This window comes from Fusarium oxysporum, chromosome 10 (assembly GCF_000149955.1).
Source record: "Fusarium oxysporum f. sp. lycopersici 4287 chromosome 10, whole genome shotgun sequence".
In the NCBI taxonomy this organism is placed as follows: domain Eukaryota; kingdom Fungi; phylum Ascomycota; class Sordariomycetes; order Hypocreales; family Nectriaceae; genus Fusarium; species Fusarium oxysporum.
Genome location: NC_030995.1, coordinates 1,308,548 through 1,333,813, shown reverse-complemented (window position 1 = coordinate 1,333,813; position 25,266 = coordinate 1,308,548). Strand labels below are relative to the sequence as shown.

Below are 25,266 nucleotides of genomic sequence, written 5' to 3'. Positions count from 1 at the left end.
GAGATGCCTCTTTACTTTATCTGTAGTCTTCCGGATGCCGACTTACATAGAGGAATGCTTATTCGAAATGAAGTTCTCAATAAGCTCAGCCACGATACGATATTTTTCCCCTCGGCCACTGTGCAAAGCCTCTTCTTGGAAGTCAAGCATAATATCTTCGCTGTCATAGTACTCTCTGATCAACCAGTCCTGCCTGTACTCTGGCCTTCTAGTGGTAAGGTAGGTGTTACGCATGGGCTCAGACGCGGCATGAATTGCTTCTTTACGGAATTCGAAGATGAAGAAAGCCGCGGCGTGCCGGATCAACTCCTGAAGTTGACGGTATTTCGCTGTATAGGTATCAAGTTCTTCAGAAACATGAGGCCTAGGTGCAGCTGTCCTCCTGCAGTATCCGAATTCTTCCATCTTGGGTGGTTCTTTGCGTGTCTCCCGTTCGAAGGTTTCAAAATCTTCCAAGGCATTTGTAACGGCATCCCAAATGAAGAACTCGAAAAAGGCTCTTCTAAGTACACTTCTCATGCAACTTCGATATAGTACTTTACGCAAAATTGCGTCATGGTAGTTCTGAGAGTACTCATTCGGCAGATAGGTTGAGTCTTCGACAATATTAGTCCAATGATGATCCTTTTGTTCCACGATGTATTTGACTAGATAGGCAGGGTTTGTCAAAAAGATTCTTGATGTGGTCTTCAGCCGCTGCACTTTTTTCCTTGAGCTTGGTGCGATACCTCTGTAGGTTGACCCCAGTGCAATTTGGCTCATATTGTCGAATCGATGCGATGTCTTGCATTGTTTCGGTTCCTTTCTTTTCTTTCAGCATCTTGATCTTTTGTCCTGCTGAAATCTCAATTTCCAGAATCTCCTTTTTGTTGAGTCTGCTAGTATGGCCGGTGATCAGCTCATGCTTTGCCAGATCTAGCATCTGTTTGCAGAAAGTAGCCAAGAAAAGGTATGTAATTGCTTGGGACTGTAGTATAAGCCATGCTTCCATGCTACCGAAAATCCGTCCGGCGGATTGCAAGTCCTCAAACCTGTCTTCATCCATCTCGGGTGAGTGCTTGGACAAGATTTTGGGTTCACACCAAGCTCTTTGGTATTGATTTTCGTACTCATGGTCTTTTACCGGGACAAACATGACATAAAACGAAGGATCGCAAGCGCCTGACAAAATGTGGGACTGCTTTCCTAGGTGCATGCTATTGTTATCTTGGAAAGCAAACTCAATGGGGTGAAGTCGGGCCCGATAGTGGATGAACATGAGCATATTGAGCGGGATAGAAAGATCCTCCTTGTTGATGTGCGGGACCAAGAAATGAGCTCTTTGCTTTCGCAGTGCATCGTCTACTTCGAAGTTACACCCGGCTTGTTCAGAGGCGTCTGCTGCAGGGTCTGGACTGGGTTTCCTCAAATTTCGGAACTTGACATCGTCCATGATAGCATCTTCCATAGCCTCCCTGTCGTCGTGATAGTTGGCTGTACTGCGATAGATTGGGTACTGTCTCTTTTCCTCGAGCATCCTCGGTATACCGTTGTTTTTCCAGTGGAAGTTGACTCTGACGTTGCGGAGATATTCATGGGCAAACTCGTCGAGATCACTTGAATGGTTGGGGTTGATATGGCCTTCAGGATCTAGGCTAAAATCACTCTCCATGTGCACGGGTCTTGACTCTGAACGACTTTTGGTGTACTGGGCATTGAATGCGTTTCTGGTCTCTTCCCAGCTGTTCTCTAGGCAGTCTTGAATGCATAGAATCTTCCCATTTTGGTCTCTGATTTTTCCATCAGTGAGGTTTATGATGATCTCCTGGATCTCTCGCTCTTTGCCGACTACGAGTTCAATCAATCTCGACCATTCCGATTGAACGACCTGGTTGACATGCCTAAATTCTTCCAAAAGCTCTTCGGTAGGCCTTCCCGGGTCAACTGGTGGCCACACAGAGTTTCTTCCATAACCATGAAATGCACAAAGGGCGCGGGCACTTCTCAGAGATTGGCTGTGCATTGCTTCCTTCGCACGAAGATGCTCATCCCTAGCAAAGTCTTCGAGATCCGAATCCAGGATCGATCCATGCGTTGGATCGCCTAGCTTGTAGTTTTTCCCGAGCCACTTGACATGGTAGTTCGAGTATTCGTATTCTGTGGGTTCCTGGCACTCGTCGGTCATTGTGATATGCAAAGCTCCCTTGTTGAGAGCTGGTTCATGGATCAACTGTTGCCTTGGGAAGGGAATTGACTCATTTAAAGAGCTAATGAATAGTGAAAGACTTCTCGAGATCGTCTTCAGACTTTCCACAGACGAAAAAGCTCAGGAAGAGTTCCCAAAGAATAATATCGGTAGTCTCGAGTAGTCGCAGCATCTCTCCCAAGTACCTTTATCAGACTTATAAGCAGCCTGATTGATATGGACATCCGAAGAGTGTGATCGGATGCCTTAGCCCACAATAGATAGACCTCGGAGGGACAAAGAAAACAAAACCACCTGGGCACTTACACCTCTGGATAGCTCAGATCATCCAGTACCGTGTGTGAGTGTCCATTCTACTCACTAATTTAACGCCATGTTTGTGTCCAGATCCATCTGCCAGACCCTAGCAATGGCGCTCCTGGAGTTTCTTGAGGGCACTCCTTTGTCTTTTCAATCCACTCCATAGGCCGCATTGGATGCACGGGCAATTGGAGTTTCGAAACCCGGATACCATGAGGATCACTGGTATCTGTCGTTTTCTTTGTTTGGAGTCCGAGTGGCTGGGCCAGTGTTGGTCGATCGAACAAACTTATTGAGCTATAATGGTATGGGAGCACAAGTCAAGGCATCTCAATTACCTAACATCAATATTAAAGGCGCTTATTGACCACATGTTGTCTTCTGTTTAGCATGGCTGCTGAACAATGCGACCACTATTTCGGGACGACCAAGATCGTAATACAAGTCCACAATCCACATTGAAGTGTGAGAGACCTTGTTCTAAAGCAGACAAAGCCAGTGCACATTCAGGGGCGATTCAGGAGGGGCACAGGTGATAGCTCCCTTATCTCTCAGTGAAGCATAACCCCCAGAACCGCAAGGGTGAGAAATCGTGAATATCTCATCTATGAGGGCGATCAGAAAGCATTCATGGAAAATTGAGTCTGCCTCCATTTGTACTCTTCGATGATAAAATGAACGGGGAACGGTGAGTTAAATTGCAAGGAAGGAAGATGTGATCATTCCTCACTTGCGTCCCTCATCATTTCAGCATCTTCGAGCTTAGTCATCAGATGAACGCGATCGTTCTTTCGAGCCAAATGCACCAACTTTCATCCTCAGGTACCGATCTTGCAAGGATTTCTCTGCCATGAGGTAAATGTGGTGACATTGGGAGGCTGTGACTTGAAGAACTACGTAAAAAAGCTCATGGTTCAATTCTCCTCATTCTTTGTCAGTTTCTTTCAACAAAAGTGCTCCCACAAGACGCGTCTGACCTTGCGATACACTTTCTAGACCCCACATTCAAGCCAGAACAATAGCAGCAAGCCAACAATCGTTCCAGACACTCAAAGCAGAAAGGCATCAAGCACTGAGAAAATACTGCACTGGTCGCAAAGATGGCGCGCCTGAGTGCTCAAGGCGTTGCGTCTGCAGAGGTTCAGCAATCTCCGACGCAGTCGCTCAATACCACCTCTGAAACCACCAACGATGAAGCAGTTCCGCCCTTCTTCAACACGACTTTCTCCACTCATCGTGTTTCCCCCATGCACATTGGGAAATCACGTCTCACCAGTCAACGGCTCCAAGTTATCGCCAGCCGCCTTCGTGATACCCTTGTCGGTGATGTAGTTCGTGGCATTCAACTCAGTTTGGAGGCAGCAGATACATCTTTCGGCCAAGTTGGTGCTCTCAAGGGTGTCCGAATCGAATGGTTTCATGCCAGTACGTTTTTGGGTGAGGACGCTGCTGATTTCGACCTCGAAGCTCCACGCGGCGATCAGAGTGACCTTCCAGACGACCAGAAACAAGGGCTCTGGATAAGCATAGAGCATGAGAATGCTGCTTATGCTGCGATTCTTCTACCTGGACTATCAGACTCTTCAGAGTCGCGGCAAACCGGTGATAAAAGCAGGTTCCTCTGTCTGCCATTATTGTTAATGCGCATGCCTCAGCAACTCAAGACCGTTGTGGCAAATTGGCTTGCTGCTTCTTTCGACTGTCGCGTCAGTCGGATAACGATGGGAACCAAGACTATTCTCGGAGTATGGGAAAGCTGGATCGTAAACGAAGGGCTCAACGACCGAGGTATTGACTTTACCATAACACTTGCATTCAACGTGTCGCTTCAGACCAGCGAGGACCCAACAGCTATCGACAAAGCCCAAACTCAAGAGGAAACCAAGCCTAACCCCGGGCTTCGATCTGTTGATATCACCATATCTGCACAAGACCTTGGCCGCTTTGTGCGCGCTGGTGAGAAGAGTCATATCCCGGTTGATGCTTCTTGGCAAGGAGACGCCCGTGAACGCCGTAGACTTGCTGGTGGGAACACAGACGATGGCTGGGCTTGGCGTACAAAGGGTCCTTCTGAAGCATCCCCCTTCACCGAAGCCTTGGGGCTCTATCTACATCACCATCTTGCACTGGATCTTTTTCATCCCGGCGTACATGTTACCCAGATCTCCTGCGCTGGGTTCGTGCTCGGCCAGAGTCGCCTAAAGATCATAATACCTGGTGAGATCAGCCAGAGCCTCTCCCGCGCTGCGTGGTCCTTTATGGCGCAACTTGGACAAAGGGTTCAGGGCGAGCAGCTGCCGCAGGTATTTGCCATTCAACCTGGAGTTTGAGCCAACGCATTAGCTCAGTTTACCGACATCCACCTGGCAACCCCGGTTCGTAAATGCTGGTGCGCCAGGAACCAGATTTTAGTGCTGGGCCGTTCGGTGCATTTCTTTGTTCAAAATGGTTCTTGACGCAATGTTTTCTTGCCCATCATGACCAGACTGGTGGGCAATCCTAAGAGTTCAGCAATCACGAACCAAATGATGCGAATGGCAATGGAAGGGCGAATGGTCCAATGGTTTGCTTTCACACGCCATCTCTCGTTTCACGGAGTAACATCTGACGAAATACCATCGGCCCTTTTGACAGTAATGATGATACAATTCCTGTCCAAGAGCGGAGAATTCAACTCAGATCGCCCAATACTAGCACCCAGCGTTCTTTTCGGGAACACCTTCTTTCTCAAGTATCCTTGACAGGCGGCAGCTTCACTGCCTGCCACTGCGACAAACATTGCTTTTGGGATGCTGAGACTGACCGCGGAATCCCATTCTCGTCTGCACCATTGTCCAGAAAGAAATCACTGGAGCTGAATCAAGCATAATCAAAGCCTGCGACTTTTTTAGTTAATAAGTCTATATCTTTTCATCCTGCAGCATGTAATTCGAGGTGTCATATTCTGTCAGCCTCAAGCGTCACATATGCAGGAAAAGCTGTTTGTTGGTTTGCAGTTTAATTTCGCAAAAGCGCCTCTTGGATGTGGTGCAAACTGTAATCTGTGCTGTCTAATCGGGCACCAGTACCTTGGCATCATTTAACCAAGGCAACAAGCCAGACAAACAAGGCTGTATCGTGAACTGTGGTGGAGGTGACAACAAAGAGGGGTCTATTTTTGGTGATTATCTTGCACATTATGGAACTCGTGCATTTGAAGCTGGAGATACGACAAACAAGAGGGATATTGCTTCGATGTCCTTTTTTGGTCTTTGAGATGGAAGGTTTCCGGTCATCTTCATCGCGATCGGGAGGAGCAATGCCGTGGCATGCGACAACGGCTGATGGTGTATCAGAAGTTCAGATGCGCACTACGGAATCGCTGACTCAATGGCCAAGGGCTACAGCAGCAAGCAAAGCTGGAGCCAAGCTTTCATGTAAGGCTCGGGATAAATGTCAACAAAACCGATGCCAGGAAGCCACATGCAAGTGCCATGCTCATTGACAACAGAAGAAATAAAAGTGTTTGCCATCGCCAAGCATCGTTGAGCCTCCATATCAAAGCTTATGGTGGCACCACAGGATGCTATTCATAGTTTTACGAAGACCATAGCGCAGTTATTTGCGTCGTTACTTAACCCTGATACAATGGATCCAGTATCTTGGCCAAGTCTTTGCCATTCTTCTCAGGAGCCAAAGTAAGCAAAGAAATAGGTGTCACCACGCTTTTGCTCATCACCTACAATCTTCTGTGTGTGTATGATGACCTAGTGACACAAGTTGCGCAAGGGTTGGTGACTGAGCTGAACACCTTTGTCTCTAAATGCGGCACCGACGGCTCAAGAAGATCCTATATTTGGCACTGGAAGTGAAAATCACATAGAGATAACTTAAGCCAACATTGCCTCTGGTAATGACTGCAACGAAATTTCATGACAGCCTAGTAATGTTTCACTGCATCAAGCCCTTGGTCGGACAAGCCCCAGAACTTGCCGCTGCCAAAGTTGCCACAAGTCTTGACAGCTTGCTTTGAAACACGAATGTGGTCTGGTGCTTGGGGTTCGCTACGGTATGCTGAGCTGGCCTGTCCCAGCTGGGGGAATAGCACAGATGTCGTCCGGACTCCGTCCAGTTATACCCATGCTGCCCACAATCTCTTGGAGTGCATTCCCGTGCGGGCTGTGCGTTGAAAGTAGAAAGAGGCTACTTACGTGAGCTGGTGCTGTCACTCAACGGCAATAAGCGAGAGTTCCATGTTTGCTGAAATTCGGGGGCTTTACTGATCCCTTACTCTTACCTTTGCCCTCAGTCATCCTGCTTCGTCTTATTCAGAGGCTGCCAGAGCTCGCCTTTGGACCCTACCATAACAAACATTGCACTTCATTAACGTCATTGCCGAGGCCGAATCCTCGATTTCAAGACTTGATGTCTGAAGCTCGTACGCATTGGGGTCTCTCGTGCCCTAACGGAGGCAGTTTCTACATCTGTGAAGATGACGATACCCAGTTTATAGGTTGTTGTGTCAATGATCCCTGTGGCAGGAATAACGGAACCTGTCCTGATGGTGATTTGCGTGCGACGACCTTCGACTCTGATAAATACTCTCAACTTCCTCAGCAGGACTGTGACAACTCTCAAGGTGTCGACAACTGGTACTCATGTGCCCATACCGACCCGCCTTTCCTAGGATGCTGCAGCCAGAACGCTTGTAGCTCAGGCTGCCCAAGGTCAAGGCTTGCGCCAGCTAAGCTATCAGAAATTGAGAATAACAGACTCAACTTTCTTCACCCTAGTCAAAGCGAAAGCTCTACTGCCTCGAGTGTGTCCGCGACAGCCTCTACGACAGCTTCGAGCACCTCAACAGTTGATGCAAATGAGAGCGATGGTTTGGGAACTGGAGCTGCTGCCGGCATCGCCGTGGGTGCATCAGTTGGAGGTCTAACTGTCCTCATCCTCGTGGCCTGGCTATTCTGGTGGAAGCCCCGACAGAAGAACAAGCATCGACGAGAACACAATGCCTGTTACAGTGTGCCTCCAGCTGCACCAACACTGACGGCGAATCCATTCTCACCTCCAAGTGGTCCTATTCATCCGAGCACATTCATCGCCCAATCTCCCATAAGTGCCTATCAACGTAAGTAAATTCGTTCAGAAGGAGGCTGAGCACTAACAAAACGCAGAGTCATTCACTTCGTCTCCCACGGTTATGAACCCATACAATGGCGGTCTATCTTCTATTGAACAGTTCCGAAAGTATTTTCCGAACATCTCTCCATCTGAACGACCGCAATCCTTCACAAACTTCCCGGAGCACAGTGCCCAACATGCACACAGCCCCAACTTTCTTCCTCCGTACCAGCAACAGTACAATCACAATCACAACCAACAGCAGATGGGTGTCGCTTCAGAGATGGTTGGCAGTACGACACTTCCGCAAGAAATGAGCACTGGTGCATAATATCGCATCGACCGTCACTCGAGCATTGGTCCAGAGACAGAGTTGAGCCTCGCCAGGCCGTAAATGAGTTGAACAAAGAACCTGGCATCCAGTGAATATTGAGGACTTCCCAAAACATACGGTTGGATTTGACCCAGATCCTCAGTAGTATCGTTCTACAAACAATAAGAACTGCGGGCAACTGTGCGCAGTGTCATACATTCCTTTGGGCGAGTATGTAGAGCAAGAGCTTCATATATCTTGGTGTTCGCTACCAGAGAAGAAGGGGCAGGGCATAATTTGTGTTTGTACCTAGAACAAACGGATACGGCATACTTATTACGAGCTTGTTTTATTGCAAAACATTCAGTCACCGACTGTATCTTCGATATGCCAAGCAGAACCTGGGGGTTGCAAACGGCAATGACTTTGCAACATGTCACAGGAAACCCGTTTGTTTGCGTGTGACGAAGCTGTATGTCACAAGTTGGAAGATTACGACATTCTTTCTGTCCGAAATTTGTGCAGCAACTGCCAGGATAACTGTCGAAAGTGGCGTTCTGAATGTATTTCATGGCTTCAAAAAGTGCAAAATCCGTTGCTTTTGTATCTGTATCACAAGATGCTCGTTGAAGTGATCGAGATGGTGGATCAGCCAGGGGTGCAGTCCAAAATAACACGACCATCTTCAGCCCAAATCTTGGTTGTAGTAGCTCAGATTAATTTCGAGCCTCACCCTGGTTTCATTCGCAACAAGCTATGTCATCCCGCCCCTCATGCTGGACAAATCCAGCCACACAGAATGCATCGCTCGACACACCTGGAAGGTGAACCAAGTATGTGGGACATAGAGATGTCCTTGATTCAGTCCAAGCATGACATAACAGCCTTAACAATATTCATGCTGTAACGTCATGGCATGTCATGCCGAGAAATAGGTAGGTGTTTAGAAGATGAGAATAGGTATATAAAGAGGAAGTCAATACAAGACATGTTCGAAAAGACGAAGACTACTACAAATTACAATCAATCAATCGATCGATACCAATATCAATATCACCAAAATGAATTCCGCCGGAGACCGATCCGTCATCTCGAATGACATGCAGGAGCTTCGCGAGGGCGGCGAAGAGATCTCCCACAAGATCCAGGGCCACAAGGCGAACCTTTCCAACCCCAGTATGAACCGTCTTTACATGAGCGTCGTCTCCAGTCACTAACAGTGATCGATAGACACCAGCCAGGCCAGCAAGGAGAACAGCAAGAAGGAGATCGAGGCGCTGGGAGGAGACGCGAACCACTACGGCAATGAGTCTGATCCTCGAAGCAAGAGCGCGGCGGACAACTTGGAGGGAAGCCGAGTTGGTTAATTAAATTAATTAATGGTATAATATGATATCCAAATGGAATAATAATTGAGTTTTTCAACTTTCATATATTCGTATATTCGCTCGCGTAACTGAATGATTCGTTTTATTGCTACTGCCTCGATTGGTTCAGTTCAGTGAGCCAATCGTCATCAAGAGACTGCCCCGGCTTCGAAATCGGCCCCGGATCCGATTTCGGATCCGAAATATTCAGCGTCGATCTTGCGGAGCTTGAAACGCAGCATCTTGTTGTTTATTTACAAAAGGAAGCTTATTTGCGTCTCTAAATTATTTATTAACACTAGCCTAGCAGGCTAGCTAAGCAATGCGTATCACGAGAGGTGGGATAAAACAAATGTCTACTTACTATGCCCCGAAAAATAAAGGTAATACGGTACTGCACAGGTACCTACACCAGTCGGCATCTCCTTTCCACAAGTCACTCTCAACAAAGTAACGCTGATAACGTCGCCAGACGCGCGGGTGCCCATGTTTCATTACAGAATGAAACGTGTACTTGCAGTATTGGGCATAGCAGGTCGGCAAAGCGGATGATCGGCACAGAAGCGTTGAGGTCTAACGAGTTCTGTCGATGCCATCAGAGAAAAAATGTATTAGCCTGTGAATATTGGCTGCTGATGGTCTGTCTTATTGTCATGCCCTTCATGGCGGAATATTTCAGCCAATATAGCTAAAATATCCACATTAAATAATAATGACAGATTTGAGTAAAGTCCAGCCAATAGTCACCATAGTCTATGTCACCCGCCAAAGCAAAATTGAGACGGGTCTTGGCGTCGAACAGCCACTTCCTGGGCAGTGACAGACTCTGCATCGTATCTCCGTGCCAAAGCCGGCGGATCTCAAAGGATTGGTTGGCAAAGTGTCGATCTGCAGGAGAGGACCGAGGAAGAACAATTTGGAGTCGTTGAAAAATACTGCAATAAGTTACAAGGATCTACCCGCGCGCGGTATTTGTAGCTCGGCAACAGAGCCAAGAGTTGCTAGAAGCTGTCACTGTCAATGGAACATCCATGGCCATGGTCAGATCGGGCTGCCGGCAATATACTCGCCGTAAGGTAGTTCTTCCTCAAGAGGTCAAGTGTGGTTTTTCTCTTGCGTGGCTGATCATATTTGAATCCATATGATTTCTTTCGTGCCAGCCAAGAGCAGGATGGATACACAAGGTACCATTCATACATAAGAGCCCATCTCAATTAGCGACATTCATCATATTTTCCGTTGCCACTGTCCCTTTTTTTGCTTGTCTAATAATATTTATTGGTTCCGGCCCTTTTTAATTTTTTGCCCTTAGTAGCATAGCAAGGCGAGAGAGGCCCGCAAGACCAGGATCATCTCTGAGACTACCTACGGAATACCCATCATTCTTCGTTCATTCACTCATTTATCCGTCAAACACTCTCTTTTCTTCTTTTTTTTTTTTTTTTTTTTTTTTTTTTGTCTTCTCTGGAGGCGGCTGCACTATTGATTCAAGTTATTCTGCGATATTCTACTCAACAGATGAAGGTTGTGGTTACAGGGGCGACCGGGATGGTCGGCAATGAGATCGTCAAACACTGTCTCGCGGACGCGCGCATCACAAAGGTCGTTATTCTCACTCGAAAAGCCGTGTCGATGGATATCGAGAGTCACCCAAAGGCGGATGTTATCATGATTCAGGATTTCGCAAGGTATTCCGATGAAGTTTTACGGCGACTTGAAGGGTCTTCGGCGTGTTTATGGTAAGAAGACAATCTCTTTCGATCTCTGAAGATCAGTCTTCATACTGCTCAAACATGAGAGGCTGATCATTCGCACAGGGCCATTGGAGCACGGCCAGATCGTCTCAACCACGACAAGGCACTTCTTCACCACGTCAACGTGGAACTACCGCTCACGGCAGCAAAAACATTGAGCGAGCGCATAGCACCAAAGGCACCAGCAGGCAACAGGTTCAACTTTGTCTTGTGCAGCAACAGGACCAACTCAAAGGCATCTTCACTGCTCTCGCTCGGGGACCCAAGAAAACCAAAGTCCGAGGCGGAGAAGGGTCTATGCGAGATTGCAGACGCCAGCCCTGAAACATTTAGCGCTTGGATCTTGAGACCCAGCGCCATCGTCACCCCAGACGCGCCCAAGAAGAGAAGACTTGTAGGCGGTCGCTCGGCTCACGGCGTTGAAGTTACGCAGATGGCCAAGGCTTTTGTCAAGGTGGCCTGCGAGGGCTATAAGGATCGTATCATTGATAACGATGCGCTGCTGAAAATGTGAGAAACTCCCGCGGGAAGAAGTGGGTGACGTAGTGAACGATGGAGCTGGACTATGTGCTTGTGTGCGTGTTTGTGAAGCCGAGCTGAGCTTGACTGGGGAAGAATTTGTGGACTTGGCGGAGCATCTGGGACCGTCGAACGATATGCCAAGCCTTTTGGGTGGTGATATCCATTTGGGTGTTGATGCTGGCACATCAAGTTCATGTCTTTGTTGTTGTGATGTGTTGGCCTTCGATTCATTGTACCATTACTAACCGGGTCACGATATTAATGATGTATATAGCATTCAAGCCGGCGGAGATTGATAAGATATTTGTGTAATTGACAACATCCATCAAAGACAGCAATTCTCCCCAAGGCCCTTTGACTCGTGATAGCTTTCGGGTATTAAACTCTAGGAGATTGGGTACGGTCCAACCAATCGAGTCTTCTGACTCGTGCATGTCTGCGATTGGAAGTGGTATCGTGTAAATGCAGCGATGTTACCGTTTCAGCCAATGCAAGATGTCGGGGTCAGGACGCTGAGACCAAGCCTTTACTTGAACTCTGATTCTCAAACATGAACGAGAACCGTATAACAATATCAAAGCATCAATTCAAACTACGTATAATGCTTACAATGAATGCAATATGACAGTCAGATACGAAATGCAGCTCTTGTCATGTTGCAGCCACGGCTGTTGGTAACAAGACTGCAACAATCTCCAACTCGACTGAGGAATCTGAAGCCAATACCGAGAAAGACGCAGAAATCTGCAGTAGGTGTCTTCCCATCGTATGGAAGGGGTGGCATGTGCCTGTCTGTCAGTGAGTGTCGCTACGCTTTCGGCCAAGGCGACTGTATTGGTTGGACAGAGTGACATAGAACTTGACGTTCATCTCTCACATCACAGGTCAGATTCGGTTATCAGAGAATGTTTCTTTGCTTCGTATCCTGGCAGCTACGCCTCAGGAGTCATGGCTTGTGAGTTGAATATCCCTGTTCTATTGATAGCCAGCTGTTATAACCTTCTCTGACATGCCGTATTGGTTACTCTATGCAGTTCGATCCGAACTCATGCGATCACAGTGACGAGTCCATCTGGAAGATAATGCCTGAGAAGTTGTTGCCCCTTGGGCCTGCTTCAGGTCCGGAAGTGGGAAAGACTCCAGTCTATGTCATGAATCAGCTCCCTTCTCTGTGTTTCGGTGTCTACATCCTTTGTACTTCAGCATTACCCCAGGATAAGTGTAGATTGGCCTGTAGGCACGCGAAAAGAGGGCTTTACTTTCTAATTGAGTCATATCTCGCGATATGAGGGTTTGTGAAAACAATAGCCGTACCGATATAGAGAGGTAGTGCAGGTCCAAAAAGGAGGAAGAGTCTGTTGAGACTGAGAGGCAAGGCCAGCTATTGATCAACTTTGTTTCAATGCAGAATGAAACCACAAATATCGTCTTCGATGGTATCTTCTTAAACAAAGTGAAACGAATCCGTAAGTTGATAAATTACATCTTCCATATGACAGGTAACGAGTGCCATGCTTAAGGGGGCTGCTAATACACCAACACTTCTGCATAACCGACAATCCACCGAGCAGACACATTCAAGATACAATCTCTCATGTTACGGGGCAGTTAGCTATACCGCCATCAAAAATCTAGAACTCTTTCCGTTGCATCAGCTGGCCAAGCCACCTACTTGCAGTCTTTCCACGCGGCTACGATGACACCTCTCTGCCCCCACGTCGAATCAGAAAGCGTCAGCCAGAGGCAAACAAATAACTTCCAATGGAATCAACTACGAGCTGCCGCCTCTGTAGTCTCTTACTATGTAGTTTACACTTTCTTTTGCGGTCTATTTTACATCTAGCATCGGATGCCCAGACCTAGATCACCAAATCTTTTTTGCAGAGAAATCAGAGACTAGCATTTTATACAGTTCACTCAATCTTCATAACTAAACTCTCTCTTTCACCTGTAATCCCGTAACTAGGTGTGTTCTCATCGCAATCTTTCGGTATTTCTGCCACATGGTGTTATCTCAAAAGTAAAAACATGCCACCGCAGCACTCAGTAACTTTATATAAGTGCATCCCGAATTTACACACAAATTAAATACAAATCAACTGTGCTCCGAATACTGTTACTCTTCTTCACACCAACTTCAAATCACAACTTCTTCTCGAGAACTTCCTACTCCAGCTCACCAATTCGCTTCAAACCACACATTCATCATTCGCTACCTACAAGACATCGCAACACAACAAGTACCTTGTCTACCTTACCCAAAATGGATTTCAGCAATGGAGTTCTCTCTATGTGCCTTTTGACCTTCAGCACGACCGTGTGTGTCCTTGGTCTCATTCTAGGCGTTGTCTTCGTCCTCATCCACCGACAAAGGGAGGAGCAGCTTCTAGACGATATTTACCATACCGTATGTTCCGCCATTGAAGCATCAGATGACGCTGAGAACTGTAACTGCGTGAATGGCGAGCAAAACAAGGACCAAGAAATTATCGGGTTCCAAACTATTCTTCGATCGGCTCGTATAAGAAAAGAGCAACAGCAGCGCAACCCGCCACAGCAGCAGCAACAAGAACAACAACATCACCAACGGAGGCGCCTATCAACGCATGGTGGTAACACGGGTTCAGAATTGATGGCGGGAGGGGGTGGATTGCAGAGTTTAAAAGGAGAGTTTGGGAGAGTTCATAAAAGTGACTTGTAAGAGGACATATCAATCGAGGAGGAACTTGGTTGAAAAAGGGCTTGGGTGGTCGTGTGCAAGAAAGAAACTCTGTATACAGATATGACGATTACAAGACCATTTATACTTTGTCTCCCTTCACAAATATAAACAAGAGGCGGTCATGATTAGGTACGGATCAGACAACACTTTTACTTCATCATGATCAAACTGTCCAATTTAAGTGGCTTAATAAGCAAAATGAGTCCTCGAAACTACCAAACGCCCCTTGCCGCCTACAATTCTGAAAACATCATTTCAAACCGGTACGTGACTATCTCGGCGACATATTTAATACTACATCTGACCAATAGAGCAGCACAATGTCGAATACCGAAGGAGAACTTCAACAAGATGAATCGATACCCTGGGGCATCATCGTCTTCTGCATCTTTTTCTGTCTCTTTTTCCTACTGACGATCCTTCGTTGGACCGATCTCCAGCTCAGCATTTTCCGTGGTTTCATCAACAGCGGCCGATGGCGAGCATACTTTGGAATGGAAGTACCCAGACGACATTGCCAGAGTAACTTCAAAAAGGTCGAATTTGGGGAAGACGCTCCGTTGGTGAAGAAGGTGATGAAAAAGGTTCGGTTCTACGACGATACAACTACTGTTGAAGACATTGAGGGAGTGAAAGCAAAGAGCAATGGAGTCGACTGTGCTAACCAAAATTAAACAAAGCGCGAATGAGGCTTAGTACTGTGGTCTTCATTAAGTACATTCTCTACCTATGTTTCAATATCTCCGGCTCTTCTTCATATCCGTTCATGCCTGGTGCGTAATCATCAGCTCAATTACTGTCTTTGAGTATCTCCATAGGCTTCGCAAAACTCAATTCCTTCATCAAGTCATTCCAAGCCGTTTCTTGAAGTGCCTTTCCTGCCGGCTCGTACATAATCTGGGGGTATCTATCAAATACAATTAGAAACTTGTCGTCGCTGTCCACTTCAAAGTACTTACGGCTTAACCTTGCCCTCGCCAACAAAGCTGCCGTGGCTTTCTTTGCCCTTCACGGCAACGGCATCAACATAGGATCTTGCGCCAGTAGAAACTGTTCTTCCAACAATAGGCTTGGCAATACTCATCCAAAACTGCTCAATCTTGCTCCTCTTACCATCTGTTCCAAATTCTGTTCCCCTGCACGCGCCGGGATTGGGGAAGTTGACAATGACTTCGTCGGGCGAGACGTACTCGGAGAGTTTTCCGACAAACATGATAAGAAGAAGCTTGGATATCTGGTAGGCACCATTGCTGGACCAGCTGGAAGGGTCGTCAACTGCATCCCAGACGGAATCGCTCGTTCCAGTCCAATGAGCCCAGTATGACATGTCAGAGCCAACGAGAGCGAGATGTGCAGGCTCAGAAGTTCCACGCTTCTTCTTCAGGACGGGTAAAAGAAGGATAGCTAGGAGTGCAGTCGAAAGGTAGTTGATCTGGCATGTCATTTCATGCTTGGATTCGTCTGATCGCTCGAACTGAGGTCTGCTCAATCCAGCGTTCAGGATGGCAATATCGAGTTGAGACAAACTCTCACACCACTTGACAAAGCTTTGGATGGATTTGTACGAAGCCATGTCAACTATCGACACCTCAATCTTTGCTTTTGGGAACTCGTTTCGCAGTTTCTGTGCTGCACTGTCGCCTCTCGCTTGGTTCCGCACAGCAATGATCAAGTGTGAAAGATCGAGAGCAAGAAGTTGGCGAGCACATTCAAAGCCCAATCCAACGTTTGAGCCCGTGATGAGAGCTGTTTTTCCGGATAGAGTGACGCCTTTGGGGGTCTTGGGAACTCCTTCAATGAATTGGCGGGATAGGAATGCAAGAGGACTAGCCTCCCAGGCGGCATTATGTTGGAGCTGAGCAGACATTGTGATTATTGTGAAATTAGATGAAGAGGAACACTGATGGTCTATTTTTTGCAATCTAACTATCCTCACTGCTTTCTTATATATCTATAGCCTCCGGTCGAGGTACGGACGAATTTACGGACGAAGCTCGATTGACAGCGATCGTCTGTGTTAGTTTTACAGCTATCTTGTTCGGCCGTGCGGAGGCCGAGACGGACGAATTGATGCAGTTCTTACCAATTCTTGGAAGTGTAATTGTCATTGATTAAAAGGGTCCATATATCTGAGATCAAGAGATTACGATGTGCTCGACGGTCGTTTCATCAGTTAAACAGATCTTTTGCTTAATTACTGTGTATGCCGCTGAGGGTGGTTCATTGAGCCGTCATGCGGGAATATGGCCTCTCGGACAAAATAGTCTTCGGACTAAGACATCAAAGCAGCACGATAGAACTATGGCGATTTTGAAGATGAAAAAGAAAAGGGCAGTAAAACGTGACTGAATCCAAAAACACTGGTCTTGGAAGTCCATGTTCGTCAATTACACATCAATGATATTCCGTTGCGATTCATGGTGCTCTTTAGACGTGAAGATTACCACACAACTATTCGTGATTAAAGCCCGGTATGATAGACGGCAATCAACTTACTAGCACCTATACATTTTGAGGCCACAGAAACAACAAAGAAAAGTACATCAATTGATGGCCTGACTCGTTCGATTGTGGGTTTCTATTGTATACCTGAATGTGTTGGTTCAGGTGAGAAAACATAGGGTAACCCTGTCTCATATGTAACTTCACAAGAATAACCCCAGCAAATCACATCTCTAGCTTCATTTGCCTAATCTGTCCCTCGCGTCAATCATTACTGGGCTCGTTAAAATGCAGTGACACAGTAAACGAGAGCCTTACCAATATGGATCTTAACTAGGCGGACTAATATCCCCAATCTGCAAGATCTCGCTCTAATAGAAGCAAAAACAACAGCCGATGCTCCAAAGGTTATAAATATGCTTAATGCTAGTAAATTATTCCGTTCTAGACCAGATCGACCCGTCTTGGCGGGGAATAATTGCACCCCTTGGAGGGAACCCAAGCCGTCAGCTTGCAACTCTGTAAGAACTTTTGGTTCCGAGTAAATTGGACGAGGATCACTGCATGCAAGCAAAAAATGGGCTGTTGAATAAAACCACTCTCGCCCCAAGTTTTAAGGGGAATATTTAGACATTTAAACATAAAGATAAACTATCGCGATTGAATTGATCGGCCTTTTCCCCACGCTCGCTACTTCATTTCGGTCGCAGATTCAACGACATGGGTTCCCTTCGGTTTCTCCTTTTCGCATCGATCGCCACTCTAGTTTCCTGTCGCGATGTCCCCGATAACATCAAGGTTTTCAAAGAGAGCATCATAAAACAAGGCTCTTGCAATGATACTCTCGCAGAAGGATTCCACAGCGCCGACGGCGACGACGGCTGTAAGCCTTCCAAGATCCGCGTTGCAACCGCGACTAATCAGTAGCAGCATACGTCTACTGCGGCGATCATCTCAAAGATTACAATGTGATATATCTACAGGGCACCAAAGGCAAGCTCGTCAACATGGACATCGACTGCGATGGAGTCCAGGGCAGTTCTGCAGATGATGGACGCTGTGGCTCATCAGGCGACACACAATCTGTCACGTCTTTTCAAGACCAGCTCAAGTCGTATGGCACGGATCAGAAGGACCTAGATGCCAATATCCATCCTTACGTGGTGTTCGGAAACGTGGGTACGAAGAAGAACTGGCCAACTTTTGATGCGCAAAAGCACGGCATCAAGCCATTGAGTGTGATGGCTGTTGTATGCGGCGACAAAATGGTAAAACATTGCTTTTTCTTGAATGCCGAACTATTGTTGACTTTGTTAGTTTTACGGCATCTGGGGCGACGAGAATGGCGATGATGGTGATGAAGCAATGGTCGGAGAGGCCTCCATTTCCCTTGCAACGGCTTGCTTCGGCGATGACATGAACGGCGACAATGGCCACGATGAAGATGATGTATTGTATATCGCCTTCCCTGGTAGCGACGCTGTGCCAGGAGAAGACGGTGCCGACTGGGACGCGAAAAACTTCAAAGACTTCGAAGAGAGTCTCGGTGGTGTTGGAGATAAGTTGGTCGCTCGAATCGAGGACACCGATAGTGGTGCCTCTTGCTTGTGGCCTGGTACATGGGGAATGGTAAGATATTAACCTTTTGTGTCATTTCAAGTTGTACTGACGTTATGGTAGGGTCTACTCGTCGCCTCGGCTATGGCTGCCATGGTTTTTTGAACACGAGGGTGTGCATGCATAGTGGGCTTCGACGGCTCATGATTCTGGAGATGTTTTGTACCACGTACCTAATGTTTTTTATATGAACTGTTAATATTGGGAATTGGGTTGCATATAGAAGAAACCATCATAGACATAGAATACCTAATTGTACACTTTTGATTCCTTCTGCTTCACGCATAGCACTCGCTATGGTATACAATCGTCACACGTCATCACTGAAGGAACATAATAGTTTGGGAACCGCACAAAACAGTAGACGATAGTATTAGACAAGGATATCTTCGTTCAACGAGTGTTTTATCTAAAATTGGATATAATAAGTGAGAAAGGAAAGCTTGTCGCAAGCGCTATGATCTACATATCTAAAGTGTTGAAATCGAACGCAACTCATACCACCAAGGCGATTCCTAACAATGAAGTGAAAATAATAACCCAATTACCACCGGACTCTAATCCAGCACCAGCATTCGTTGAGTCTTGCTTCGCACCCATGGCAGTCGGCCGCGTCGCCTCGACCCGAACGTTATCCGCCGCTTTGTCCTGGTCAGGAGTGTAAGTAAGTGGCTTAAACCCGCATGACTGCATGATAATATCCAGGTCTGTTTCGTTAGCAGCTGATTAATGAGTTTGAGCATAGAGACTCACTGTTTTGCTTGTGTCCATCAACGACGATGCAGTCTTGACATAGCGCTGCGATCTTGGCCACATCAAAGCTCTTATTGTTGCATACACATTCCCTCTCCGGATCATCCTCTGGAACTAATGACTGCGTCTGCAAACTAGCTCCCCAACTCGTCATGCTCGCTGTACCAGAATCACCCTGAAGAGTCTTGGTAGGTTGAGTTACCGCCGAGCTGACAAACGATGAACTCATCGAGGTACGTCTCATCGTCATTGTCTGCTCCTCCGCACTGGTGTCGTCCGCAACCCATTTCATTGACGCCGGCGTAGACTTGATAGTCGACGTTGACGTTGACGATGCCGTGCTCTCTTGAGGCTCGAACTGTGGAGGAAATGACGTCGGTGCAGCTCTGATGATAGAAAAGCTTCTCTTGTGCGGTCCATCATCCTCGAGCGGTTCCACGGCCAACTTTGGAACCCACTCGGGGTTTGGCTGTCGCTTCGCGAGGCGATGGTGGTGAACATCACATTTTGCTGTCAACTCGACGATTGGGCCACAGATCGTCACGCACATGAGTGGAATGTCGTCCGGCGGCAAGACGTCTGCCATGGCGACGGCGACGAGGCCTGTAATTGCGGCCTGTCTGGCCCATGACAATCTCATCTCGACGAATAGCTGCCTCGATTGTGTCCAAGGTACGTACGTGATGGCAAGTCGACGATGGTGGCCCGTACGTTTAGGCCTCGAAGACAAGACAGGATGAGCCGCCTGCAGCAATTGAATAATAAGCGAAAGAATATAGAGGCACAGCCCCGGGATAACACAAAAGTGATACCAATATGGTTAAAGAGCGTATGGTAGCGAGACGAAGATGTCACCCGTTCAACAGGAAGACAAAGACGACAAATGTCTCGAGACGAGAAGCACGCACGAGGAGGCGAACCACGGCGACGGTACTCCTCGATGCATGGTGAAACGCGTACCCAAAGGAGAGTAGTAGTCTGTATCAAGTGCAGGGCACGATGCTACGTGGAGCGAGATCGAGAACGTTCATGCAGGGAACATGACGGCTGGGCTTGGGAAACAAGTAGTATTCCGGTAATAGCTTGTTACACTAGAGGTTCAGAGCTGAGACGCCTGGTCAATCGGCTGAAACACGGTGGTTGAAGCTTCGTCTCAGGACAGGATCATGGTGGATTAGTCATGAAACAAATTGACTGACGCGAACACCATGATAGATAGGGATCGTGATAGCCGAACCGCCATGAAATGAATTAGTACGTACCTAGCCTCCAATCTTAAGCTTAATTGATGGACATGGGGTAAACTGTTCATCGCCAAACGGCTACTATGGGTCGGAGGGCCATAAATAAATCAAGGTAGACAGCAGACAGCAGGTAACGGAAACATTGCTCTCGCATCGCATTTTTAACATCTTCGAATCTAAATCTATGTCCAGTAAACCTCTTCACCTGTTCACGCCGTGCATCGGCCCTGTCCTTCCAATGTATCTCGGCGTGTATCATCAACCACGTCCATATGTCATTTCATGCTTATTAAAAACGGTATAATCTTAGCCAACAGTCGACGAATTCATACAATCAAGAAATCTAAAAGTCGGCCGTCGAAAAAATTGTGTCTGTCTCAAAATCAGGTGAGACATTTAGAAGCGGTGCTGGCGACCAACACTCTCGACGCGAACGCCAAGCTTGACCATCTCTCGAGAATCGATGACACCACGGCCATCAAAGACCCAGCGGGGCTTGGCCATGCTCTCAGAAATGCGGACCCAGTCAACACGCTCCTTGGGCTTGTACTCCTCAGAGCTTCCCATTCCTGTGGCGAAGCCATTGTCCTTGCTCTCACGCTCCTGGATGCAGTCGGGGCAGTCGTCTTCACAGCTGGGCTCGACGTTGAAGCGGTCCAGAGGGTCATGGGACTGGACATCAGCACGTTGGACAAGGTGCTTGTGGAGAGCGAGGAGCTCGTTGGCACTGGGGGTGGCGCTCTCGAAAGGACGAGGGTCGGCCTTGGGGTTGGGCTTGCGGCCAATGGTCTTGGATTGGACGGCAGGTGTAGGGGCGGGAGGGGGAGGAGGCTGGTTGCGGAACTCGTCGAACTCAGTAGCAATGATGATGGCGGTACTGGACTCGCAAGCATCGTAGGCATTGCCGTGGACAGTGATGTTGTGTCCCTCAGCGAGGGGTCCGAGGAGCTCCTTGATCTCAGCCTTGATAACCAGAGGGTTACAGCAGGGATCGAAGACAGCCACCTCACGGGGGCGCTCCTCAAGAAGGGTCTTGATCATCTCAAGAGCGGGAGCCTCACGGGTATCGGAGGTGTTCTTCTTGAAAGCAAAGCCAAGAATGGTAACCTTCTTGCCAACGAGGGTGTTGTTGAGGCACTTGATGACACGGTTGGAGAAACGGTCACGGGCATACTCGTTCATCTTGACAACCTGGCGCCAGTACTCAGCGACCTCGGGAAGACCCATGGTCTCAGCAAGGTAGACGAGGTTGAGAACATCCTTCTTGAAGCAACTGCCACCGAAACCAATACCAGCCATCAAGAACTTGTTACCAATACGGGGGTCAACACCGACAGCACGGGCGACTTCATCGACATCAGCGCCAGTCTGCTCGCAAACAGCGGAGATGGAGTTGATGGAGGAGATACGCTGAGCCAGCATAGAGTTGGCAACAAGCTTAGCGAGCTCGGAAGACCAGACGTTGGTGGTCAGAATGCGCTCGCGAGGAATCCAGGCGTTGTAAACCTTGACGAGAGCCTCGGCAGCTCGCTTACCGGAGGGGGTAGGAGCAGAACCGATCAGGATACGGTCAGGGTAGAGGAGATCGTTGACGGCGGTACCGGCAGCCAAGAACTCGGGGTTGGAGAGAATCTCGAAATGGACACCAGGGCGGTGCATGTTAAGCTAGAATCACATTGTTAGCATTTGACCGCTTCTCTGCTGCAACATTGACCATGTACTTACAGTATCAGCGACAAGCTGGGCAGTTCGGCAAGGAACAGTCGACTTCTCGACAATGATGGCACCCTCGCGGGCGTACTGAGCAACGACGCCGGTGACAGCCTCGAAAGCGGTCATATCAGTGGCGCTGCCGGCACCAACACCACGGTACTTGGTGGGAGTGTTAACGGCAACCAGGACAATATCGGCCTCGCTAATGTGCTTGGCAATGTCGGTGGAGAAGAACAGGTTGGGCTTGCGCTCAGCAACGGCGATCTCGCCGTCCTCAGCAGAGGAACCCTCACTATCAGTGGTAGGCTCATTGGAGATCTTGGTAGGTCGGCCACCATCACGGGCAATTCGGACGATATCGTGCAGACCGGGCTCGTAGATAGGGGGGTGGCGGGAGTTCCAACGGCGAATGCGGGTGGTGTCTCGGTCGACGACAGTAACCTGAATGTTCGGGTTCTGGAAAGCGACGACAGCAGCGGTAGGGCCACCTGTGTGAAGTTTGTTAGTTTGTTGGAACTCAATTGCGTTATTGGAGCGGTGTATAGCATTTCGAGGGGTTGATAAGCGCGCAGTCATGATATCGAGCGCCTTGTCACAACTCTCGCAAATCCGATACACCAGCTTTTCGCTCTCTCGTGGGGAGTCGATTGGAAAAGGTTTCTGAAACTTACCAACGTAACCAGCACCAACACAGCAGATGCGGCGGACCTCAATGGGGGCCTCCTGAGTACCGTTTGAAGACATGATGGATGATTAGAGGCGGTATAAGATATTACAGACAAGGCAAAGGACAATCTGTAGAAACGATGCGCGCAAACGAGGTCACGAATCGACACACGTAGTATGCTAGCGAGTGTAAGGGTTTGGAGAGAGATGGGAGGGAATGGGGAGGTTTATAAAGGAGGTGGAAGCAAAGGCAAGGTAGGCTAGAAAAGATATTCCCACTTCAACGTTGCAGTTAAGGTGAGCTAATGGGGAAAAGGGGGCACTACTTTCCCTCTGGGCTCTGGAGGAGACTGGAGAAGGATGGAGGGAGACTACCTAAGGCAAAGGCCAAGGCCGGTGGAGGGGCAGCCGCTGAAGCCACGCAGCGATTGGGGAGCAACTTTTTGGCACGAGAAATTAAGGCGGTGAGATGATTCCCATTAGTTCTTTTCCACAGTCCTTACCTACAACAGGTACATGTATCTCGTTCTGCCCGCCCGCCCGCCGCCAACTTTTCAAGGGAGCGGCAGGTGTGCTGTGTGGTGTCGATTCTTGGAGGGGCAGGGATTCGTTCATTGGATTTTCAGGGATTCCAGGCACACAGACACCTTCTCACGGAGGGGGATTCTGGATGCAGGTACCGTGGCCACTGCAGCCCGCTGAAAAAGGTACTTTTGGGAGCTCGAGGGGCCCTGGAATTGGATCGAGAAATGATCCAATAGCACTGTACAGTATCCATCAGATAAGGCACGGTGCGCTACAAGGCTGCGCAAGCCCCTCCACTCCCGCGCAAACCAGGTCCCTCCAATACAACCCCCACATGCCTTGCACGGCTAAGCTTATAAATTGAGGATTGGTGACTGTTGGTTAACGCTTGTCGGTGAGTTTATTCTGGAGGAATTATGCATACGAGCTATAGATCGGAATAAATTCTCTGCCTAGTCTCAGATCATCAAACTCAAATGACATGAGGTTATCTCGAGGTGGACACCGTCCCTATCTCTAATTAGACTAACAGCCAATATTATCAGAATCTAACGAACATAGTCTAAAAGCAAGCAATCCACCAATTGCTCTGACAAGGAAGAACGGGTACAAAAGCAAGGGTCCACATCCCGGTTATGCACTGTCCAACGCACTGTTCCTCATATCACCCAAGCCATCAAACGGAACATGGGCTCTTCGCTACTGTATGCCCTGCAGTATTTTGCTGGGGACGGGAAGAGACCAGACCAGACCAGACTGTTTCTTACAGAAACGATCCATTCCCGCCGTCGATTCACGATGTCAGGGTGCACGGGCGATGCTGTCATCGTAACAATCCCAATCGCCATCAGGACGAACAAGTTGATCTAGGCTAAGTTACATCGCCTCAGCCTCATGAAGCTGACCGACTTTAAAAAGAACTTGGTGTGCTCGTGAAAGCAGAACACGAGGTGCAGAATTTTCGGCGGAATGCGCCCTCCGTGCATCTCCTGATAGATGTGCTCTGATACTGGATCTCTTCATTCCTGCGAGGCTGACATGATTTGAAGATCAAGTCAACTTTTTGAGGTTGCCGAGATTTCGACCAACTGATAGACAGGGGTTAATTCTCTGTTGCAACGACTCATTACAACAGATACGTAGCCACAACCCCCGGCTGAAATGGCATGGCATGCAAAAGGTGATAATGAGGCGACTAACGGAAATAGGGACAAGACGGTGAAGGCAAACAACCTACATGTCTTTTTTCTGATATCATGGAGGGAATTGTCCAAGACATTAAAGTATTGCCTATAGACTGGCACGCTTGAGAAGCAAAACCCAATTCCATGGGTACTTGCCTTAGACAGTATCTCGATTAGCAGGCACCTCGGGGCCCTCACAAACTTCAATACCAAGACAACTAATAATCCATGATGGCGGCCAACAACCAGAAAGAGTGAGACGCCGTAATATCGATTCGTCTCATTTCACCCGATGCCGGCTCGGCCGATGGGGCATGGAGTATAGCGCTTCAGGGGTAGCTGACTGAACACTTTGTGATGCCCGTCATTCTGCTAACAAAAAACGGAGTCTTATCGAATCAGAAAGAAGAAAAACACTGTGCTTACTCGACTCCGCAGTATATGTAAATGCTGACATTAGCACTGACAGTCTGACAGGAATAGAATCAAGCCACACATACTTGCGATGCTTCGCAAGCTCTCGGATTACTTTTCTGGAATCTCATTCGAATAGTCTGTCGGATGTTGGACGAGGTGACGTTTAATTTGAGCTTGGCGATAACTGTCAGTCTATTCTGAAACAAATCATCGTGATCGGCGCGGCTACGACACGGATTGATTATTGCAATGCTCATAATCATAAGGTTCCTATTTGACTCGTCAAAATTCTAGCCAGCTTCCTTTCTCAGGAGTCATACAAGGGGAAAATAATCAAGACGGACAATAACCCATGAAGAGATTGGTCTTAGGTGATGCCAAGAGTTAATTAGTTGTTCTTCACAGATATACGTATAGACTCTCATCACTCATGTAT

The 25,266-nt window shown here is 47.9% G+C and overlaps 13 protein-coding genes across 15 annotated transcripts; 8 read left to right on the top strand and 5 right to left on the bottom strand.

Annotated features, from left to right (window-relative positions):
• Nucleotides 1–42: 42 nt before the first annotated feature.
• Nucleotides 43–234, bottom strand: FOXG_20532 (uncharacterized protein; the record flags this gene model as incomplete). Its single annotated transcript, XM_018400815.1, has 1 exon — nucleotides 43–234. One exon carries the CDS (start codon nucleotides 232–234, stop codon nucleotides 43–45), a length of 192 nt encoding a protein of 63 aa, XP_018249592.1.
• A 373-nt stretch (nucleotides 235–607) lies between these two features.
• FOXG_20531 (uncharacterized protein) lies at nucleotides 608–2,164 on the bottom strand (the record flags this gene model as incomplete). Its single annotated transcript, XM_018400814.1, has 1 exon — nucleotides 608–2,164. The coding sequence occupies one exon, from the start codon at nucleotides 2,162–2,164 to the stop codon at nucleotides 608–610; it is 1,557 nt and encodes a 518-aa protein (XP_018249591.1).
• A 1,147-nt stretch (nucleotides 2,165–3,311) lies between these two features.
• FOXG_11404 (uncharacterized protein) lies at nucleotides 3,312–6,169 on the top strand. Of its 2 annotated transcripts, XM_018391013.1 has the most exons (2): nucleotides 3,312–3,418; nucleotides 3,482–6,169. In XM_018391013.1, exon 2 carries the CDS (start codon nucleotides 3,586–3,588, stop codon nucleotides 4,813–4,815), a length of 1,230 nt encoding a protein of 409 aa, XP_018249589.1. In that variant the 5' UTR covers nucleotides 3,312–3,418; nucleotides 3,482–3,585; the 3' UTR covers nucleotides 4,816–6,169. The 2 variants fall into 2 exon arrangements, with proteins under 2 accessions (XP_018249589.1, XP_018249590.1); XM_018391014.1 differs by lacking the exon at nucleotides 3,312–3,418 and having other exon boundaries at nucleotides 3,428–6,169.
• Nucleotides 6,170–6,854: 685 nt separating this feature from the next.
• On the top strand, nucleotides 6,855–8,134 carry FOXG_20530 (uncharacterized protein). The gene is made up of 2 exons (XM_018400813.1): nucleotides 6,855–7,598; nucleotides 7,645–8,134. The coding sequence occupies exons 1-2, from the start codon at nucleotides 6,890–6,892 to the stop codon at nucleotides 7,920–7,922; spliced, it is 987 nt and encodes a 328-aa protein (XP_018249588.1). The 5' UTR covers nucleotides 6,855–6,889; the 3' UTR covers nucleotides 7,923–8,134.
• A 787-nt stretch (nucleotides 8,135–8,921) lies between these two features.
• Nucleotides 8,922–9,311, top strand: FOXG_20529 (uncharacterized protein). The gene is made up of 2 exons (XM_018400812.1): nucleotides 8,922–9,080; nucleotides 9,135–9,311. Exons 1-2 carry the CDS (start codon nucleotides 8,966–8,968, stop codon nucleotides 9,269–9,271), a joined length of 252 nt encoding a protein of 83 aa, XP_018249587.1. The 5' UTR covers nucleotides 8,922–8,965; the 3' UTR covers nucleotides 9,272–9,311.
• A 1,122-nt stretch (nucleotides 9,312–10,433) lies between these two features.
• Nucleotides 10,434–11,911, top strand: FOXG_11403 (uncharacterized protein). The gene is made up of 2 exons (XM_018391012.1): nucleotides 10,434–11,010; nucleotides 11,089–11,911. The coding sequence occupies exons 1-2, from the start codon at nucleotides 10,790–10,792 to the stop codon at nucleotides 11,537–11,539; spliced, it is 672 nt and encodes a 223-aa protein (XP_018249586.1). The 5' UTR covers nucleotides 10,434–10,789; the 3' UTR covers nucleotides 11,540–11,911.
• Nucleotides 11,912–12,097: 186 nt separating this feature from the next.
• On the top strand, nucleotides 12,098–13,066 carry FOXG_11402 (uncharacterized protein; the record flags this gene model as incomplete). Its single annotated transcript, XM_018391011.1, has 5 exons — nucleotides 12,098–12,143; nucleotides 12,210–12,296; nucleotides 12,432–12,502; nucleotides 12,582–12,780; nucleotides 13,047–13,066. The coding sequence occupies 5 exons, from the start codon at nucleotides 12,098–12,100 to the stop codon at nucleotides 13,064–13,066; spliced, it is 423 nt and encodes a 140-aa protein (XP_018249585.1).
• Nucleotides 13,067–13,810: 744 nt separating this feature from the next.
• On the top strand, nucleotides 13,811–14,248 carry FOXG_20528 (uncharacterized protein; the record flags this gene model as incomplete). The annotated part of the gene is made up of 1 exon (XM_018400811.1): nucleotides 13,811–14,248. One exon carries the CDS (start codon nucleotides 13,811–13,813, stop codon nucleotides 14,246–14,248), a length of 438 nt encoding a protein of 145 aa, XP_018249584.1.
• A 219-nt stretch (nucleotides 14,249–14,467) lies between these two features.
• On the top strand, nucleotides 14,468–14,943 carry FOXG_20527 (uncharacterized protein; the record flags this gene model as incomplete). Its single annotated transcript, XM_018400810.1, has 2 exons — nucleotides 14,468–14,532; nucleotides 14,586–14,943. 2 exons carry the CDS (start codon nucleotides 14,468–14,470, stop codon nucleotides 14,941–14,943), a joined length of 423 nt encoding a protein of 140 aa, XP_018249583.1.
• A 115-nt stretch (nucleotides 14,944–15,058) lies between these two features.
• Nucleotides 15,059–16,136, bottom strand: FOXG_11401 (uncharacterized protein; the record flags this gene model as incomplete). Its single annotated transcript, XM_018391010.1, has 2 exons — nucleotides 15,059–15,176; nucleotides 15,229–16,136. 2 exons carry the CDS (start codon nucleotides 16,134–16,136, stop codon nucleotides 15,059–15,061), a joined length of 1,026 nt encoding a protein of 341 aa, XP_018249582.1.
• A 1,103-nt stretch (nucleotides 16,137–17,239) lies between these two features.
• FOXG_11400 (uncharacterized protein) lies at nucleotides 17,240–18,611 on the top strand. Its single transcript, XM_018391009.1, has 4 exons — nucleotides 17,240–17,594; nucleotides 17,642–17,979; nucleotides 18,029–18,340; nucleotides 18,392–18,611. Exons 1-4 carry the CDS (start codon nucleotides 17,432–17,434, stop codon nucleotides 18,431–18,433), a joined length of 855 nt encoding a protein of 284 aa, XP_018249581.1. The 5' UTR covers nucleotides 17,240–17,431; the 3' UTR covers nucleotides 18,434–18,611.
• A 66-nt stretch (nucleotides 18,612–18,677) lies between these two features.
• On the bottom strand, nucleotides 18,678–20,276 carry FOXG_11399 (uncharacterized protein). The gene is made up of 2 exons (XM_018391008.1): nucleotides 19,082–20,276; nucleotides 18,678–19,035 (listed from the first exon to the last, which is right to left on the bottom strand). The coding sequence occupies exons 1-2, from the start codon at nucleotides 19,719–19,721 to the stop codon at nucleotides 18,824–18,826; spliced, it is 852 nt and encodes a 283-aa protein (XP_018249580.1). The 5' UTR covers nucleotides 19,722–20,276; the 3' UTR covers nucleotides 18,678–18,823.
• A 67-nt stretch (nucleotides 20,277–20,343) lies between these two features.
• On the bottom strand, nucleotides 20,344–23,561 carry FOXG_11398 (UDPglucose 6-dehydrogenase). Of its 2 annotated transcripts, XM_018391007.1 has the most exons (3): nucleotides 22,710–23,561; nucleotides 22,051–22,526; nucleotides 20,344–21,990 (listed from the first exon to the last, which is right to left on the bottom strand). In XM_018391007.1, the coding sequence occupies exons 1-3, from the start codon at nucleotides 22,780–22,782 to the stop codon at nucleotides 20,722–20,724; spliced, it is 1,818 nt and encodes a 605-aa protein (XP_018249579.1). In that variant the 5' UTR covers nucleotides 22,783–23,561; the 3' UTR covers nucleotides 20,344–20,721. The 2 variants fall into 2 exon arrangements, with proteins under 2 accessions (XP_018249579.1, XP_018249578.1); XM_018391006.1 differs by having other exon boundaries at nucleotides 20,457–21,990; nucleotides 22,051–23,150.
• Between the last annotated feature and the right edge of the window lie 1,705 nt (nucleotides 23,562–25,266).

What these genes read in the sequence shown, in the direction of transcription:
- FOXG_11404 (XM_018391013.1), top strand. Translation starts at nt 3,586, where the DNA reads ATGGCGCGCCTGAGTGCTCAAGGCGTTGCGTCTGCAGAGGTTCAGCAA.
- FOXG_20530 (XM_018400813.1), top strand. Translation starts at nt 6,890, where the DNA reads ATGTCTGAAGCTCGTACGCATTGGGGTCTCTCGTGCCCTAACGGAGGC. An exon ending in TCCCATAAGTGCCTATCAAC is followed by an intron (nt 7,599 to 7,644) that starts GTAAGTAAATTC and finishes AACAAAACGCAG; the next exon opens with AGTCATTCACTTCGTCTCCC.
- FOXG_20529 (XM_018400812.1), top strand. Translation starts at nt 8,966, where the DNA reads ATGAATTCCGCCGGAGACCGATCCGTCATCTCGAATGACATGCAGGAG. An exon ending in GGCGAACCTTTCCAACCCCA is followed by an intron (nt 9,081 to 9,134) that starts GTATGAACCGTC and finishes AGTGATCGATAG; the next exon opens with ACACCAGCCAGGCCAGCAAG.
- FOXG_11403 (XM_018391012.1), top strand. Translation starts at nt 10,790, where the DNA reads ATGAAGGTTGTGGTTACAGGGGCGACCGGGATGGTCGGCAATGAGATC. An exon ending in GGGTCTTCGGCGTGTTTATG is followed by an intron (nt 11,011 to 11,088) that starts GTAAGAAGACAA and finishes TCATTCGCACAG; the next exon opens with GGCCATTGGAGCACGGCCAG.
- FOXG_11400 (XM_018391009.1), top strand. Translation starts at nt 17,432, where the DNA reads ATGGGTTCCCTTCGGTTTCTCCTTTTCGCATCGATCGCCACTCTAGTT. An exon ending in TTGTATGCGGCGACAAAATG is followed by an intron (nt 17,980 to 18,028) that starts GTAAAACATTGC and finishes TGACTTTGTTAG; the next exon opens with TTTTACGGCATCTGGGGCGA. An exon ending in GGCCTGGTACATGGGGAATG is followed by an intron (nt 18,341 to 18,391) that starts GTAAGATATTAA and finishes ACGTTATGGTAG; the next exon opens with GGTCTACTCGTCGCCTCGGC.
- FOXG_11399 (XM_018391008.1), bottom strand. Translation starts at nt 19,721, where the DNA reads ATGAGATTGTCATGGGCCAGACAGGCCGCAATTACAGGCCTCGTCGCC. An exon ending in TGATGGACACAAGCAAAACA is followed by an intron (nt 19,036 to 19,081) that starts GTGAGTCTCTAT and finishes CTAACGAAACAG; the next exon opens with ACCTGGATATTATCATGCAG.
- FOXG_11398 (XM_018391006.1), bottom strand. Translation starts at nt 22,782, where the DNA reads ATGTCTTCAAACGGTACTCAGGAGGCCCCCATTGAGGTCCGCCGCATC. An exon ending in CCCAGCTTGTCGCTGATACT is followed by an intron (nt 21,991 to 22,050) that starts GTAAGTACATGG and finishes ATGTGATTCTAG; the next exon opens with CTTAACATGCACCGCCCTGG.